We start from the raw sequence: 12,570 nt of genomic DNA, 5'->3' as shown, positions 1-12,570 counted from the left end.
CCTCTCCCTCTTTTATAACATAGTATTCTTAAATTTTCCTCTGTATAAGTTTAGAATCTTAACAGAGTTTGTTTGAATTTTTATTTCAGCTATCAAATGTAACTTAGAAAACTGAAGAGAAGAAGGAAAATGTGTTATATTTACTCATTTTTTCCTTATTATTCTTTCTTCCTTTCTGGTATTCTATGTCCTGTGTGAAAAGCTTTCTGTAGCTGTTCTTTTGACATAGGTCTGCAGGTGACAGAGTTTCTTAGTCTCCTTCATCCAAGGGTGTCTTGATGTTCCCTTCATTCCTGAAGGATGTTTATATTGGGTCTAGAATTCTGGGTTGACAGTTCTTTTTTTTTCAGCACTTGAAAAAAACGTGTGCGTCTTCTGAGTCCATGGTTTCTGATGAGAAATCCACTGTCACTCGAAATGTTCTCTTCCCGTAGGTAAGATGTTTCTCTCTCGCTGCTTTCAAGGTTTGTTTTGTCTTTGTATTTCAGAAGTTTGAGTACAATGTATTTTGATGTGGACTTCTTCAAATTTATCCTGTTTGGGGTTTGCTCAGCTTCTTGAATCTGTAGGTTAATGTCTTTGGCAAACTTTGGGAATATTTCATCTTTTCCATCTTTGAGTACTTCCTTACTTCTCCTTGTTCCGGTTTTATCCTGAGACCCTACTTGATGCTTAATCTCTGGCTGAGCTCCTATAAAGGGCCCTGAGCTGGTTTGATTTTTTTCGGTGTATTTTCTCTCCATTGATCAGATTGGGTAATTTCTGTTTTCCTATCTTGTAGTTCATGCCTTCTCCCACTGTGTCCTCCCTCTGCAGCTGAGCCCACCTGTCGGTTAAGGTTTCATTTCAGTTACTGTTTCTCAATCATGTGCTTCCTCAGATCTTCTGTTGCTTTGCCAAGGTTTTCTACTTTTTGTTTGTTTCAAGTTTTTTTTTTTTTTTAAACTGTTAAGAATTTCTGGAATGCTGTTTTAAAGTCTTTGTCAGATAGGTTTAACATCTGTTTTCTTGGTGCCTGTTGATTTTTTTTTTTTTTTTTTTGGTCAATTTGATTTTTCTGGTTCTTGGTGTGATAAGTACTTGGTTTGTGTAATTGAAACCTAGCTACTTTAGAGTTTGATCATGAGCCTCCGAGTCTTGTTTAAGTCTTCTGCTTTGGCTTGTCTGCTATGATATACGCAGGAAGGAGAAGGGAGAACTGTCTTGTTAGTTCTAGGCAAGGTGGGAAGATAGATTCTGACTTGCCTGCCATAGGCCTCAGTGGAGGAGACCCCCCTCCGCCATTATTGCTGGCTTAGGGTGGGCGTAGCAGGTCTGCAGCAGGTCTACTGCTCCCATGTGACTGCCATGGACCGTCCACTAGCACTCATTTTAGTTCCACAAGGAAGGGATGCTTTGTAGCTCTTGGTGACTTGAAGTCCAGTCGCTCCGTGCGACCCACACTGTCATGTTATCTGTTCTGGGTCTAATTATTTCAGGGTGAGGATGAAAGACCTGCTTCCATCCAGCTGACATTGTACTCTGGATGCTTTGGGTTGCCTCTTACGGGCAGTGAAGATGAAGGTCCAGGCTCCTGCCTCAGCCTCGTTTGAGTAGGACTAGGACTACCCCTCTGTTTTTGTTGTTGATTTCCTTTGGCTGATATGTAGCAATTGCTGTCTGCAAGTCTTCTGCTCCGCTAGGCTTTTGTGTTTCCTTTTCCTTTGATGAGGGCTTTCTGTTGGTAGATATTTGTGAACTTCACACCAAGTCTGGCCATATGAGGCATAAAATAAAACTCAGAAAAGACAGCGTTTTTACTGTAGTCCCAAGGTCCCGTAGCCAATCTGCTTGTTTCCTTTCTTCTCTTCAGAACCCGTTTACATTTATCTTGATGTGAGCTCAAGGACCAGGTCTATGCCAGTGTGCGTCGCTGGGTGGAGAGGGAAGAGACTTTGAACTTCATCTTTCCAGAACAATCATATCTTGAGTTGATTTCTGTAGGTGGGCATAGGTAAAGATTAAGGATCTCTCCTCATCCCTCCCCCACCCCTTGCTGGATCTCCAATACTTTGTCACCATTTGTTGAAAAAGGACTGTCTCTTTCCATTCAGCTACTTTGGAACTTTTGTTGAAAATCAGTTGGTAAATGATAACAGAATTTCAATGGGCTGGGCCTGTTTTGCTTCCCTCCAGTACCACTTTTTAACCCTTTTAAAACTCAGTCTTTGTTTACTGTTTTTTCTCCTGATGCAGTTCACTCTGTCTCTCTCCTCTGAGAACTTTCAGCTATCTGTTCTGTGGGCTCCTTGTAGTTTCTAAAATGATTTAAATGCATTGTTTCGTTTGGTTATTTTTCCCACTTTGGAATGATGAGTCATCTGACATCTCTCATGTCTCCTCCAGTCTTCACCAGGACTGTAGCTGTGGGGTACTGGTTCTCACTGGCAGTTGGCTTCTGTAATGGTATTTGGTGTTTCAAGTTTGAGAGCTGTTTTAACCTTCTCCTGCTTTACAGGTGTTTGTGTGTGTGTGTGTGTGTGTGTGTGTGTGTGATTTTCATGAGTTGTTTTCATTCTAAGTTTCCACTTTCTTATTATGGCAGCTATGCATGCTGGGAACCTTTTCAGATAAGGATAAAATAAAGGATTGTTGTTGTTGTTGTTGTTTTGCTTGTTTGTTTTACCTGATAGTAACGTTTGATTCTGTGGAGCACAGGGTCTTGTACTTGCTAGTGGCATTGTGTGCTCACTTTCTGGTACAGGAGTATTGTCTTCTACTGGTGCAGTGGGACGCAGTGTCTTTGCCAGGGTTTGGGGTGGGTTCTTGGTTGCTCCACCCTCACTAGCATGCAGTGGCTTCCCCATTGTACCGAGTCTCATCTTCACTAGCAGGATTTAGGTGGCCTTTTAAGTCCTCAAGTGCAGTGTTCTGGTTCTTCTGGCCTCAGACCTATTCTTAGAATTTATGTAAGTGTGAAACCTGTTTTCTAGGGCAGGCCCCAGCTGATGTCCAAGGCTCACATCACCAGGCCTCTGATGCATCCTCTTCCTCTCTGGTCTCTGCCTGGTTCTTCAGATCTTCCTTTATCTATTTCCTGCCAGAGGCCAGCCCATGCTAGCCTGCAGGGCTTCCTTTGTCTTTTTTCTGTTTTCCCAGTTGCTGTTGCAGAGGTGGCAAGGTTCCCTGTATCGAATCCTTAACTCCTACAGACTCTCAGGTGGACAGATTCCAGGGAGATGACAGAAACCAAGTGATTTCAGAGGCTCAGGTTGCCAGACTCTCGGATGTTAGAGGGTAACTGGTGGTAACACATTTCCCAGCCTTCTAATGGGTATGATGTAATTAAATGCACTCCTCCTTCTCAACTTACTCCAAATCTCAACATTCCTGCCCTGGAATCCCCTTTCCTACCTGTGCTGCCCATGAAGCCGGAGACAGCCTGACCACATGACATCTTTTATTTCCCCTGAGACTTACAGGAAGGAACCCCAGCCCTGTGTCACGGGCCTGAATGCTCCCAGCACACCACTGTCCTGTCTGTGTACTCATGGCATGACTAGTGCTTAAAAAATGATTCTCTTACCCAAAATGGCGGCTGGCCTCAGTTATTCTCTTGAGCTTCAAACCAAGACTGCTCACTCCGGAGTCCAAGTTCACAGCTTTTCTAATCTGTATGTGAGAGATGCACCAGGGTGGCTTATAGAGGGCACAGGGGAAGCACAGTATTGAAGGTCCCACTTCCGTGGGAGGCAGCCTCCAGCTCAGACCTACATCTCCTCTCCAAGGTCTTTCTAAGTAGCCCAAGCTTGTATTGAACTCACTGTAGAGCAGGCCATTCTTGACCTTGAGATTTCCCTTTCTCAGCCTTCTGAGATCTGTGATTTCAGGCCTGTATACCACCAGGAGCCCTGGCTACATTTCTGAAGTGCTCCCCCTCCCACTCCTCTTCTTGACCACTTTTCTCTGCAGGCTGCTCTGTTTAAGTCGTTACTGGTGTGCCGGTGGCGACGTCCATTTTGGTTCTTGCTAGTCACTGCTCTCGTACTGCCTTTCTTAGTGTGTTTCCTGCCTGTGCTGTGACAACATCCCTTCTCCTGCTGGCACTCTGATGCTTTCAGCTCATAACATTTGGGCTTTTCTACTTCATTTATGAAGGTTTAAGCTTTAGCTCTCACTCTTAAGGATTACTTTGATTATAATAAAATTTTGAAGCTCATGTTTTAAAAAATTTAAGTCGTTCAAGTTTCACTGTATCTTATCTGATTCATATCTACGGTTTGAGTTTCCAAATAGCAAGTGTTTGTCTCCGGAGCGTCCAATCTGTGGCAGTGGCTCAAGGTAATGATGAACTTGACCCAACTAAAAATTGTAAGCTTCGCTTAGAACAGTATAAGGCTTATGAACTCTGAAGGTGACTGTGGAGCCCGGGGAGGCTGCACATAGCGTTACCCACCTTCCTTTGTTTATTTCATTACTCCTTCTTAGCGTTCACTACTTCTGCATTTCAAATCATTTTGGGGGTTTCTTCCCTTATCCCTTCCGCTTGAAGAATACTCTTTTTGTTTTTAAAGAAAATTGACAGTGGCAAATTCTCTGCGTAACCTGTATTCCGGCATTATTGTGAAAAGTGGTTTCCTTTGTACAGAGTTCTAGCTGTTGGTTATTTTCTCTCCCACTGCGTCTGCTACTCTCTTGTCTTCTGCCTCCTCCTGTTCTGAAGCCAGTTGTTATTTCAAAGCATTTCCCTTTGTACAGCCCTGTGGTTGCTAAAATAAACCCCTTTTTTGTTTGGAAAATTGAAATGTATGAGAAGTAGAGACGGACACGAGGAGCCCCACGCACGGCCCCTCACCCCTCGCCTGCTCTCGTGTGCGAGTCCCTCCTCCTCCTCCTCTTTGTGCCGTGTTCAGAACAATCAGGGACTGAGCATCTCAATTAGGGGTTTAAAATAATCACGGTAGCTTTATCGTACTGAATGCTGATAGTAATTCCTTTATGTTGTCCACACACATTCCGAGTTCAAATCATACGGTTGTTTCAGAAATAACTTTTTATGGTTGCTTTGTTTGACTCATTATCCAGACACAGGTCATTCGTTTGACTTTAAAAAAATATGTCTAAATGTCTACTCTGTTAATTATGTCCCTTCTTGTTTATCTGCTGTTCAGAACTTCCGGGATGCTAGATCTGGTAGGTGGCATCAGGGGTCGTGAGTGCCTTTCTTTACCTGAACCACAGTCTGTGACCGACGGGTGTGCACAAGGCTTCTGAACCACAATACCTTTAAATTGTGTTCTTGGCAACTATGGTTTTAGGAGGTTTAGCAGTGTCCTTGGCCTCCTCCAAGTAGATGTCATTGCCGTTTTTGTGAGAATCAAAAGGTATCTATAGACATCTAACATAGGTGTGTCTGGAGGCTTGACTGGTCAGATTAACTCCATTGATGGTAACCTGGCCCCAGGGCTGTATCACTTCTGTGGTTGGCCATGTGTGATGGAAAGGCAGGACAATGGTTAAGATGAAAATTCCCATCAACCTTTTTTAGCTCCAGTGGCAAGGATGATTGTTACTAGATGTGTGAATTCAGTAAGGGTCACAGATTTACATTTCTTCTGTATTTACTATTGTGACCTTAACTGTGAGGAAGGTCATTGCTCGTGAGATACTTGGTTACTTTGAAATACAATTTGTGTTGGGATTAAGAAAGGACATGCTTATTTTTGACCATTTATTTATAAATTTCAAAGCAGAAAATCAGTATCTTATCAACTAATGCAAATATATTATTTTGAAATTTTTAATTTTAATGTATTTAATGTATTTTGATTTCTTTTGAAAAAAACTGTTTTGCTTTGTTTTGCTTTGGTTTTTGATGCTTCGCCTTTTCCCATTTCGACCCAGGCAGTCCCTTTAAATTGGCTTTTTTTTCCTTCTCCTCGACTGTGGGCATTCTTACAGATTCCTTGCTCTCCTGTCTAGTATATTCCAAGGACCATTCTGTGTGTCTTTCTCAGAAGACTGTGTATCAGACACTACCATTTTGTCCAAACCCCCCTTCTCTGCTTGCAGGAGAGTCTGGCCTTCGGTGACAATCCTTTAAGCTCCTTAAGGCTGTTAAGAACGGAGACTGTGGAGCCTTACTTCCCTGGGATAGCCTGTGCCAGAGAAGGAGGGTTGGGTAGCTCAGTGGTTACAGCTCAAGAACTCCTTTAGGTTACTTAGATCCCAGAATGCTTTGCTGGACCCGTGTAAAATTACAGCCCTGCGTGGCCCCCATCTCTGTCGGCTCTCAGTTCCTTTGGTTGCTTCTGCACATCTTACTGTTTGCCTGGAGCCCGACACAGGTACATCACGATCTGTGGTAATGGCCATCGAGACAGTCAGCCTTAGTCCTTCTCCAGCTCCTTCTGTGGTGTTTGGGATGTAACCCCGCATGTTAGGATGACTCAGCCTCTCAGTGCACCCTAACCTGCTGCTGGCCTTCTCGTAGCTTTCAGGCTAAAGTATTGAGGTTCAGTGTTTAGTGTTGTTGGTTTTGTTTTGTGTTTGTGAGAAACATATCAGATATGCCACAGTTATAATCCAAATATATTTTAAGATTTATCTCTGACATCTTTAGTTTTTTACTTTTTATTCTTTTATACTGAAAAAAATGTAATTTTACTTTGCATATTGTTTTTTTCCAAAAATTTTGCATGTGTGTATATGTACACCTGAGGCCAGAAGAGGGCGCTGTATACTCCTAGGCAAGAGTTACAGGCAACTGTGAGCCATCGGAGGTGACTGTTAGAGCCTAACTTGGGTCTTTCTTAACTGTTGTGCCATTCTCCAGGCTTCAGCCACGGGTACTGATTATGCAGTACCAATGGGCATCCCTGAAAACACACCCACAAGCAACATTATACAGATGAGTAGGTTAGACTGTAGCTGTATATACATAGACGGAGAAGCTGTAATGACCGTGAATGAAAACGAGGCTATATGTTTGAAAGGGATCCATGAGGGCTGTTATGGGAGGGCTTAGAGGGAAAAGCGAACAGGTGAGATGATGTAATAATGATGTAATTATATCATAATCTCCAAAAATAAAAGGAAAAATGTGCCAATCATTTGTTCCTTTATAAAAATGCAAGTTTCCATCTGTTGACCATGTTAAGCCACAGTTGCAAATGAATGCTCTTCTTCCTCTTTATACAAGTGTTTTTTGGACACAGTCATACCATGTGTGAACATGTGTTCACGTATACATACATGCATGCACACGTCTGGAGACAGACTCACACCAGGCTGGTCTCTGCTCTCCTGCAGTGCAGCTGTGGTGATGGTGTGAAGAGCCTGCCTGGCTGTGTCAACCTACTTAGGCCTCTGGCTGTTGTGACAGACACATGCCACCGTGCCTGGCCACTTTCCATTGATGGGATGTTCAAAATCCATTCCTCAGTTACCAAATGTGACATTTTAATTTTAATCTTCTTTTTTTTTTTTTTTTTTTTTTTTTTTTTTTTTTTTTTTTTTTTTTTAACCATTGTCCTGACTTCTAATTTGCTTTTGCTGTGATTAGGATACTGACCTGTGTGATCCCTTGAGATCAATAGAAAATTCATTCTCCTAAAGCTTGGCTTATGGTGCTGCATTTCCTAAGCTATTTTGTGCATTAGCTTCCAGTGGTGGATGCGTCCTGTTTGGTCACCTTCCTTGTCATTAGTCGGTGTTTGACACCTTTTTCAGCATCCCTAAAAATAGAAATCAATGTTACTTGTTCATGAAGACAATGTTTATTTAGATTCTTCCAGTTTATTGGCATATTTCTTTTTTTGTAACATGCTTGTGTCCTGGAACTGCATCAGGCATACTGGAAAGGGGGCCGGCATATGTGCACGCAGACCATGAATGAAGCAGACAGTCGCCATGACGAACAGCAGATTCCTTCCCTCTAGCGTTAGCCCCAGGGTGGAGATGAGTTAGTCGGCAGTCTGAGCCCTACAGCTTTATCTCTGTGCACTGCAGGACTGGGAGGGCTCTGCAGCCAGGGAGCTGGTCTCTGCTCATAGGGACATCTGGACATCGTACGTATGCCACCGATGTTCGCGCCTTTACTCTTCCCTCTGGACGTCAGTCTCCACTTTTTTGGTCCTTGTCTCCGTGGAGGAAGCAGGTGGTTTGTTTGGTTTGTTGGTCAGTGTGTCAGATGGGAAGTGCTCTCAGAGAGCACATGGACGAGCATCTGCCTGCGCTACTGGCTTCTTCCTCACAGGGAAATCTGCTCTTGGCTTTCTTCTGGTACCGACCTCAGTTTCTTCAACTATCACAGGGACCAGTCCGTGTTGGGTGGGCTGGGGTTGGGGGAGGGGACAGGAGGAGGACACTAAACCCGGTCTGGAATTTTATGTAAAAAAAAATTCTAGCTCTTCAGTCACCAGTGACATCTGTGGGCTTTTTGCCATGTCTGCTCTGTTGACAGTGGTGGCCTTGCTTCCTTGTGTGTGGTTGGCATCTCCTTTTTCTACTTAGATGTGATCACTAATTCAGCTTCCCTTTCTCACCTGGCATTCTCACCCATGCAACAGGCCAGCTTGCTCTCACCTTTTTAAGATTGAGAGGAAAATGGGCTAACATTACTTTAAAGTCCCCTTGTCTGTAAAGAATCTGTCATGGTTTTGTCGGGAGGATTTACATGTCATCTCCCCAACAGCCCAGGCTTGCTCAAGAGGAGCCACTTCTGGACTGTGGTTTGATGATGGAGGCCGTTTCCTTCCCTGTCTTAGTGAATGCCAGGCTGGGGTTCATATCTGCAGCATTGGTCACTTTTCTACACAGCTATTCCTTGGGTCAGTTCAGATTTCAACCAGGAGGAGAGAAAACGTGTCAGTGGTGGTGGTCATTCTTCCTGTCCACCCTGTCCACAGCTGCCTCTCTGCTTGAAGACCCTCTGTTTCCCTGTGCTGACTTGTCAGTAAGATGCCTTGTACTGGGCCGTGGTGGTGCACACATTTAATCCCAGCACTCGGGAGCAGAGGCTGATGATCTCTTGAGTTCAAGGCCAGCCGGGTTTACAGAGCAAATTCCAGGACAGCCAGGCCAGGGCTACCTAGAGAAATGCTGTTTCCAAAACAAACAAACAAATCTTGGTTTAAGTTACTTGCTTTCAACAGTGGATTTTCATACCCTGTGGTAACTTTCATTCTCATCCTTCTGCTCCCTCCAGAACCTCTCACGGACTCTCCTGGCTCTCTTTTCAATTCATGGCCTCTCCTCTTCCTCACTAACTATATTACATGCACATACGTGTACATACAGGCTTTCCCCATGAGTTTGTTATGGCGACTTTCTCAGAAGTAAGGACATCCAGGCTCTGGTGTCTTTATTTCATTTCTTTCTGAATAATTTAGCTCTGTCAACTCAGATTGGTTCTTTTCCTACTGAACTTATTCTTGGCTTTGCTGTATTTATTGGGGAGGAGTTTAAAATGGCACAGTTTTAAAATAATACTTCTTTCAATAAAAGTAGCATTGCTCATCATGAAAACATTTTCTAAAGAGCGAGACTGTAGTTGTTGCAGGAAAACTACTCACAGCAGCCTCCTTGCGCCATGACCCACGGAGTGTCTGCTGTGACTGGGCTCCTCAGGCACAGGAAGTATGGTGCCCACGTCTCTCCTCTGTTAACTTACTATTTCATGTATCGCTTGTGTCCTGTAAACTCTTACCTGTTTTCAGGATTTTTTCCTGGGAGGATTGAGTATTTTTGTGCATTGTTGCATGTTTTATAATTTTCACTATTAAAGATCTTAAAAGACTCTCTCTACCCCTGGAGATAATGTCTTATGAATTAATTGAATGTGGGGGGCGGGTTGGTAAGTATTACCAATTATTTTCTCCAGAAGACTTCGACAGAAAAATTTGATGGTATTCACTTAAGAAAAAGTTTGCTTTGAAGAACTTGCCAGCGGGTGATTGGCTCTGGAGCCAACGTCTGCTGTTTGTTATGCGGCTCCTTGTTGCCTGTGAGCGGTCAGGGATCAGGCTGAAGCTGATCTTTGGTCTCCACAGTGGCTTTGCCATAAGCGCCTCCATTTTTGTTGCTCCTTAGTATCTTCTCTGGCTTCATATAGTCTTTAAAGGGGTAAAAAGATTTGGTAGTGAAAGGTGGCTCAGATCACCGCACTGTCCCCTCTGTTGTCCTGTGGTCTTAGTGACCCTGTCACCCATCAGAACAGAAATAATGCACTACTATAGTTAAAAAATAAAGAATTGAGAAAACCATGCAGCTTACCTAAAAAGGAAGTCCCTCTTGGCTGTTAAAACCTGGGGAGCTGGGTTTGTGGGCACACAGATGGGGACTGCTGAGAGAGCCGAGGAGGGGACCGTGGAGAGGCAGCCATGAGTAGGAGTCAGGGAGGAGCCCCAAGAGCTGGTTATTCCAGTGGGGTGGCTAAAAAGCCTCTGTTTTCCAGATCCCCAACAGAGAAACCTCAGGCCAAACCAAGCTAGCCTTGGATGACATGGTTCAGGGAATAACTGGAGGTTTATGGGTTCCAGGAAGCCCCTTGTTTTACCCTGTCTTGCTGCTCAGAGATCTGCCAGGCAGAGGGAATGGTTCACTGGGTTTGGGGAGACACTGGTTCCCATATCAAGGGAGTGGTACTACCATGTCTCTCACATCACTGTGCAGGAGGTGAGCAGGACCCGCTGGGGTTTCCATGTTAGATTGTTCCTCGTGTTGGCAGTGGTGCTACCCCTGCTGCCTTGGTCATGTGCTCAGCAAAGCTGTGTTCTTAGCCAGTTGCCCTTCCTTGGCTGGGCCTATGGTAGTCTACCTCACTTGTCCGAGGCGTGGAGCCGGGAGAGACCGTGTGGTATGGCTTTGTGTGTACATCTAATTTTGGGGCCCCGTGTCCGTGTCCTTGTAGGTGGTAACGTGGACCTGGAAGGCCAAGCAGAGGGCAAGAAGGAGGCGGAGGCCGATGATGTGCTGAGAAGAGGCCCCAGACCCATCGTGCCCTACAGCTCCTTGTTCTGTCTCAGCCCCACCAACCTGTGAGTCTCCTTACTGCTGTGTCTCCGTCATGAGTGTCTGAGCAGCTCAAATGGGTTATACACCTTGTAAGACCAATTCTATACATTTACTACACATGCTTGTCTTAGCAGTCCCATTTGTTACCTTATCTTATAGGAGAAGACACAGAAACACAAAGTTTTGTACCTTGTGTAGATACAGAGCCAAAGTAGTCTTGGTGGTGGGGGCTAGATCAGATGCCACACAGTTACTTTCAGAGCTTGTGTAGCAACTTTCTCTACTGTTTGTTTATGACTGCACACAGGACCCAGAGCTTCCCTCATTCACCTTCCCACAGGGCCATTGTGTGTTTCTTCCCATGCTGGTCACTTTGGTACCTCCTCCGTCCAAGCAGCATTCACATGCAGACAGATGGCATACAGTAATGACCGTGACAGGGAAGAACTTGTTCACGAGAGCGTGTGACGTAGTAGAGCAGGCGAACAGGCAAGATGATAGGGTGATCCGTGAGATACCAGACAGATGAGGACCAGAGAGACGTGAGGGGAGGTGTTAGAACGAGTGATAAGGTCAGGGCAGGGCCTCAGAGGGAAGACGGGATCAGACACTTGAGGCATGGGAGGGCGAAGAGTCAAGGTAGAATGAGAGGCCCATGTCCCACAGAAGCCCACTGGCCAGGGCTGGGCGGGTGCTGCCCGGGAAGAGTGCTGTCACTTTTTGGCTGCCCTGCTGTACCCCTGAGATTTTCCAAGAATCTGTACACAGCTCTCCTCACCAAGCCCCTTTTCTTTCCCACACTTTATTCTCTCACTTAGCACCTGTTTCTTGGGAGCTTGTTCTGTGAGCTTGGGGTTCAGGAGTGAACAGTAACAGAGGCACACCTGCCCTGCCCTTCCTGCAGTGAGGTGTGAAATGGGGGGTTCTGGTGTTCTGGAGCAGGAAGGAGAGGGTGATGGAGTTGTCACGAAGGGAGGGATGTCTCAGTTGAGTGTGTAGGATGAAGAAAAGAGGGCATTTTTGATGGTCTGGAAGCAGAAGGCAGCTAGTTGGAAAGACAGCAGCTTGACACAAGTGAAGCTTCCTTTCTCCCTCCTTTTTCTTCTGGAGGACTGAGCACAGTGGGGTTCTGACCACAGTGCAGCACTTCCGGTCAATGGAAAGGATGAGACTGAAGCAGTAGACAAGAAAGACATGATGAGCTATGACTTTGGCCGTTGCAGTAGAGGCTTGGAAGTGAAGTATTTAGGGGAAAATTTCAAACGCACAATATGATGATGATTTAGAAGTTAGAATCAGAGATTCCAGCTGGAAGGGAGATATCAGGGATACATATGTTCATGTTTACTGACAAGAGGCAAAGGCAATCCATGAGACCGGAAGTGTCTTGGGGAGTCTGGCCGAACTTTGGGGGTCTAGTTAGTAGCTAGATCAGGTAGAAGTAGGACATCTGGGGCGTCTCTGGCCAGACGAGCTCAGAGCACAGCTGAACAGTGGAAATGTAGCCCTCAGCTGGGTGAGTTAGAGGAGGGGAGGCATGCTCGGGGACAGACGGCCAGCATGCTGTCTGTGACC

The 12,570-nt window shown here is 45.1% G+C and overlaps 1 protein-coding gene across 3 annotated transcripts in view; it reads left to right on the top strand.

Moving 5' to 3' along the window:
* The window catches only part of CACNA1B (calcium voltage-gated channel subunit alpha1 B), a gene marked incomplete at both ends in the record, with an annotated part of 161,608 nt that overhangs the window by 95,675 nt on the left and 53,363 nt on the right, over positions 1-12,570 (top strand). For all 3 annotated transcript variants that reach the window (XM_080928036.1, XM_080928034.1, XM_080928035.1), the window contains one exon: positions 10,892-11,018. In XM_080928036.1, the coding sequence (XP_080784162.1) occupies positions 10,892-11,018 (127 nt within the window). The remainder of the gene's footprint in view (positions 1-10,891; positions 11,019-12,570) is intronic.

This window comes from Micromys minutus (genome assembly GCF_963924665.1).
Source record: "Micromys minutus genome assembly, chromosome: 13".
In the NCBI taxonomy this organism is placed as follows: domain Eukaryota; kingdom Metazoa; phylum Chordata; class Mammalia; order Rodentia; family Muridae; genus Micromys; species Micromys minutus.
This window is presented reverse-complemented; position numbering and strand designations above follow the sequence as displayed.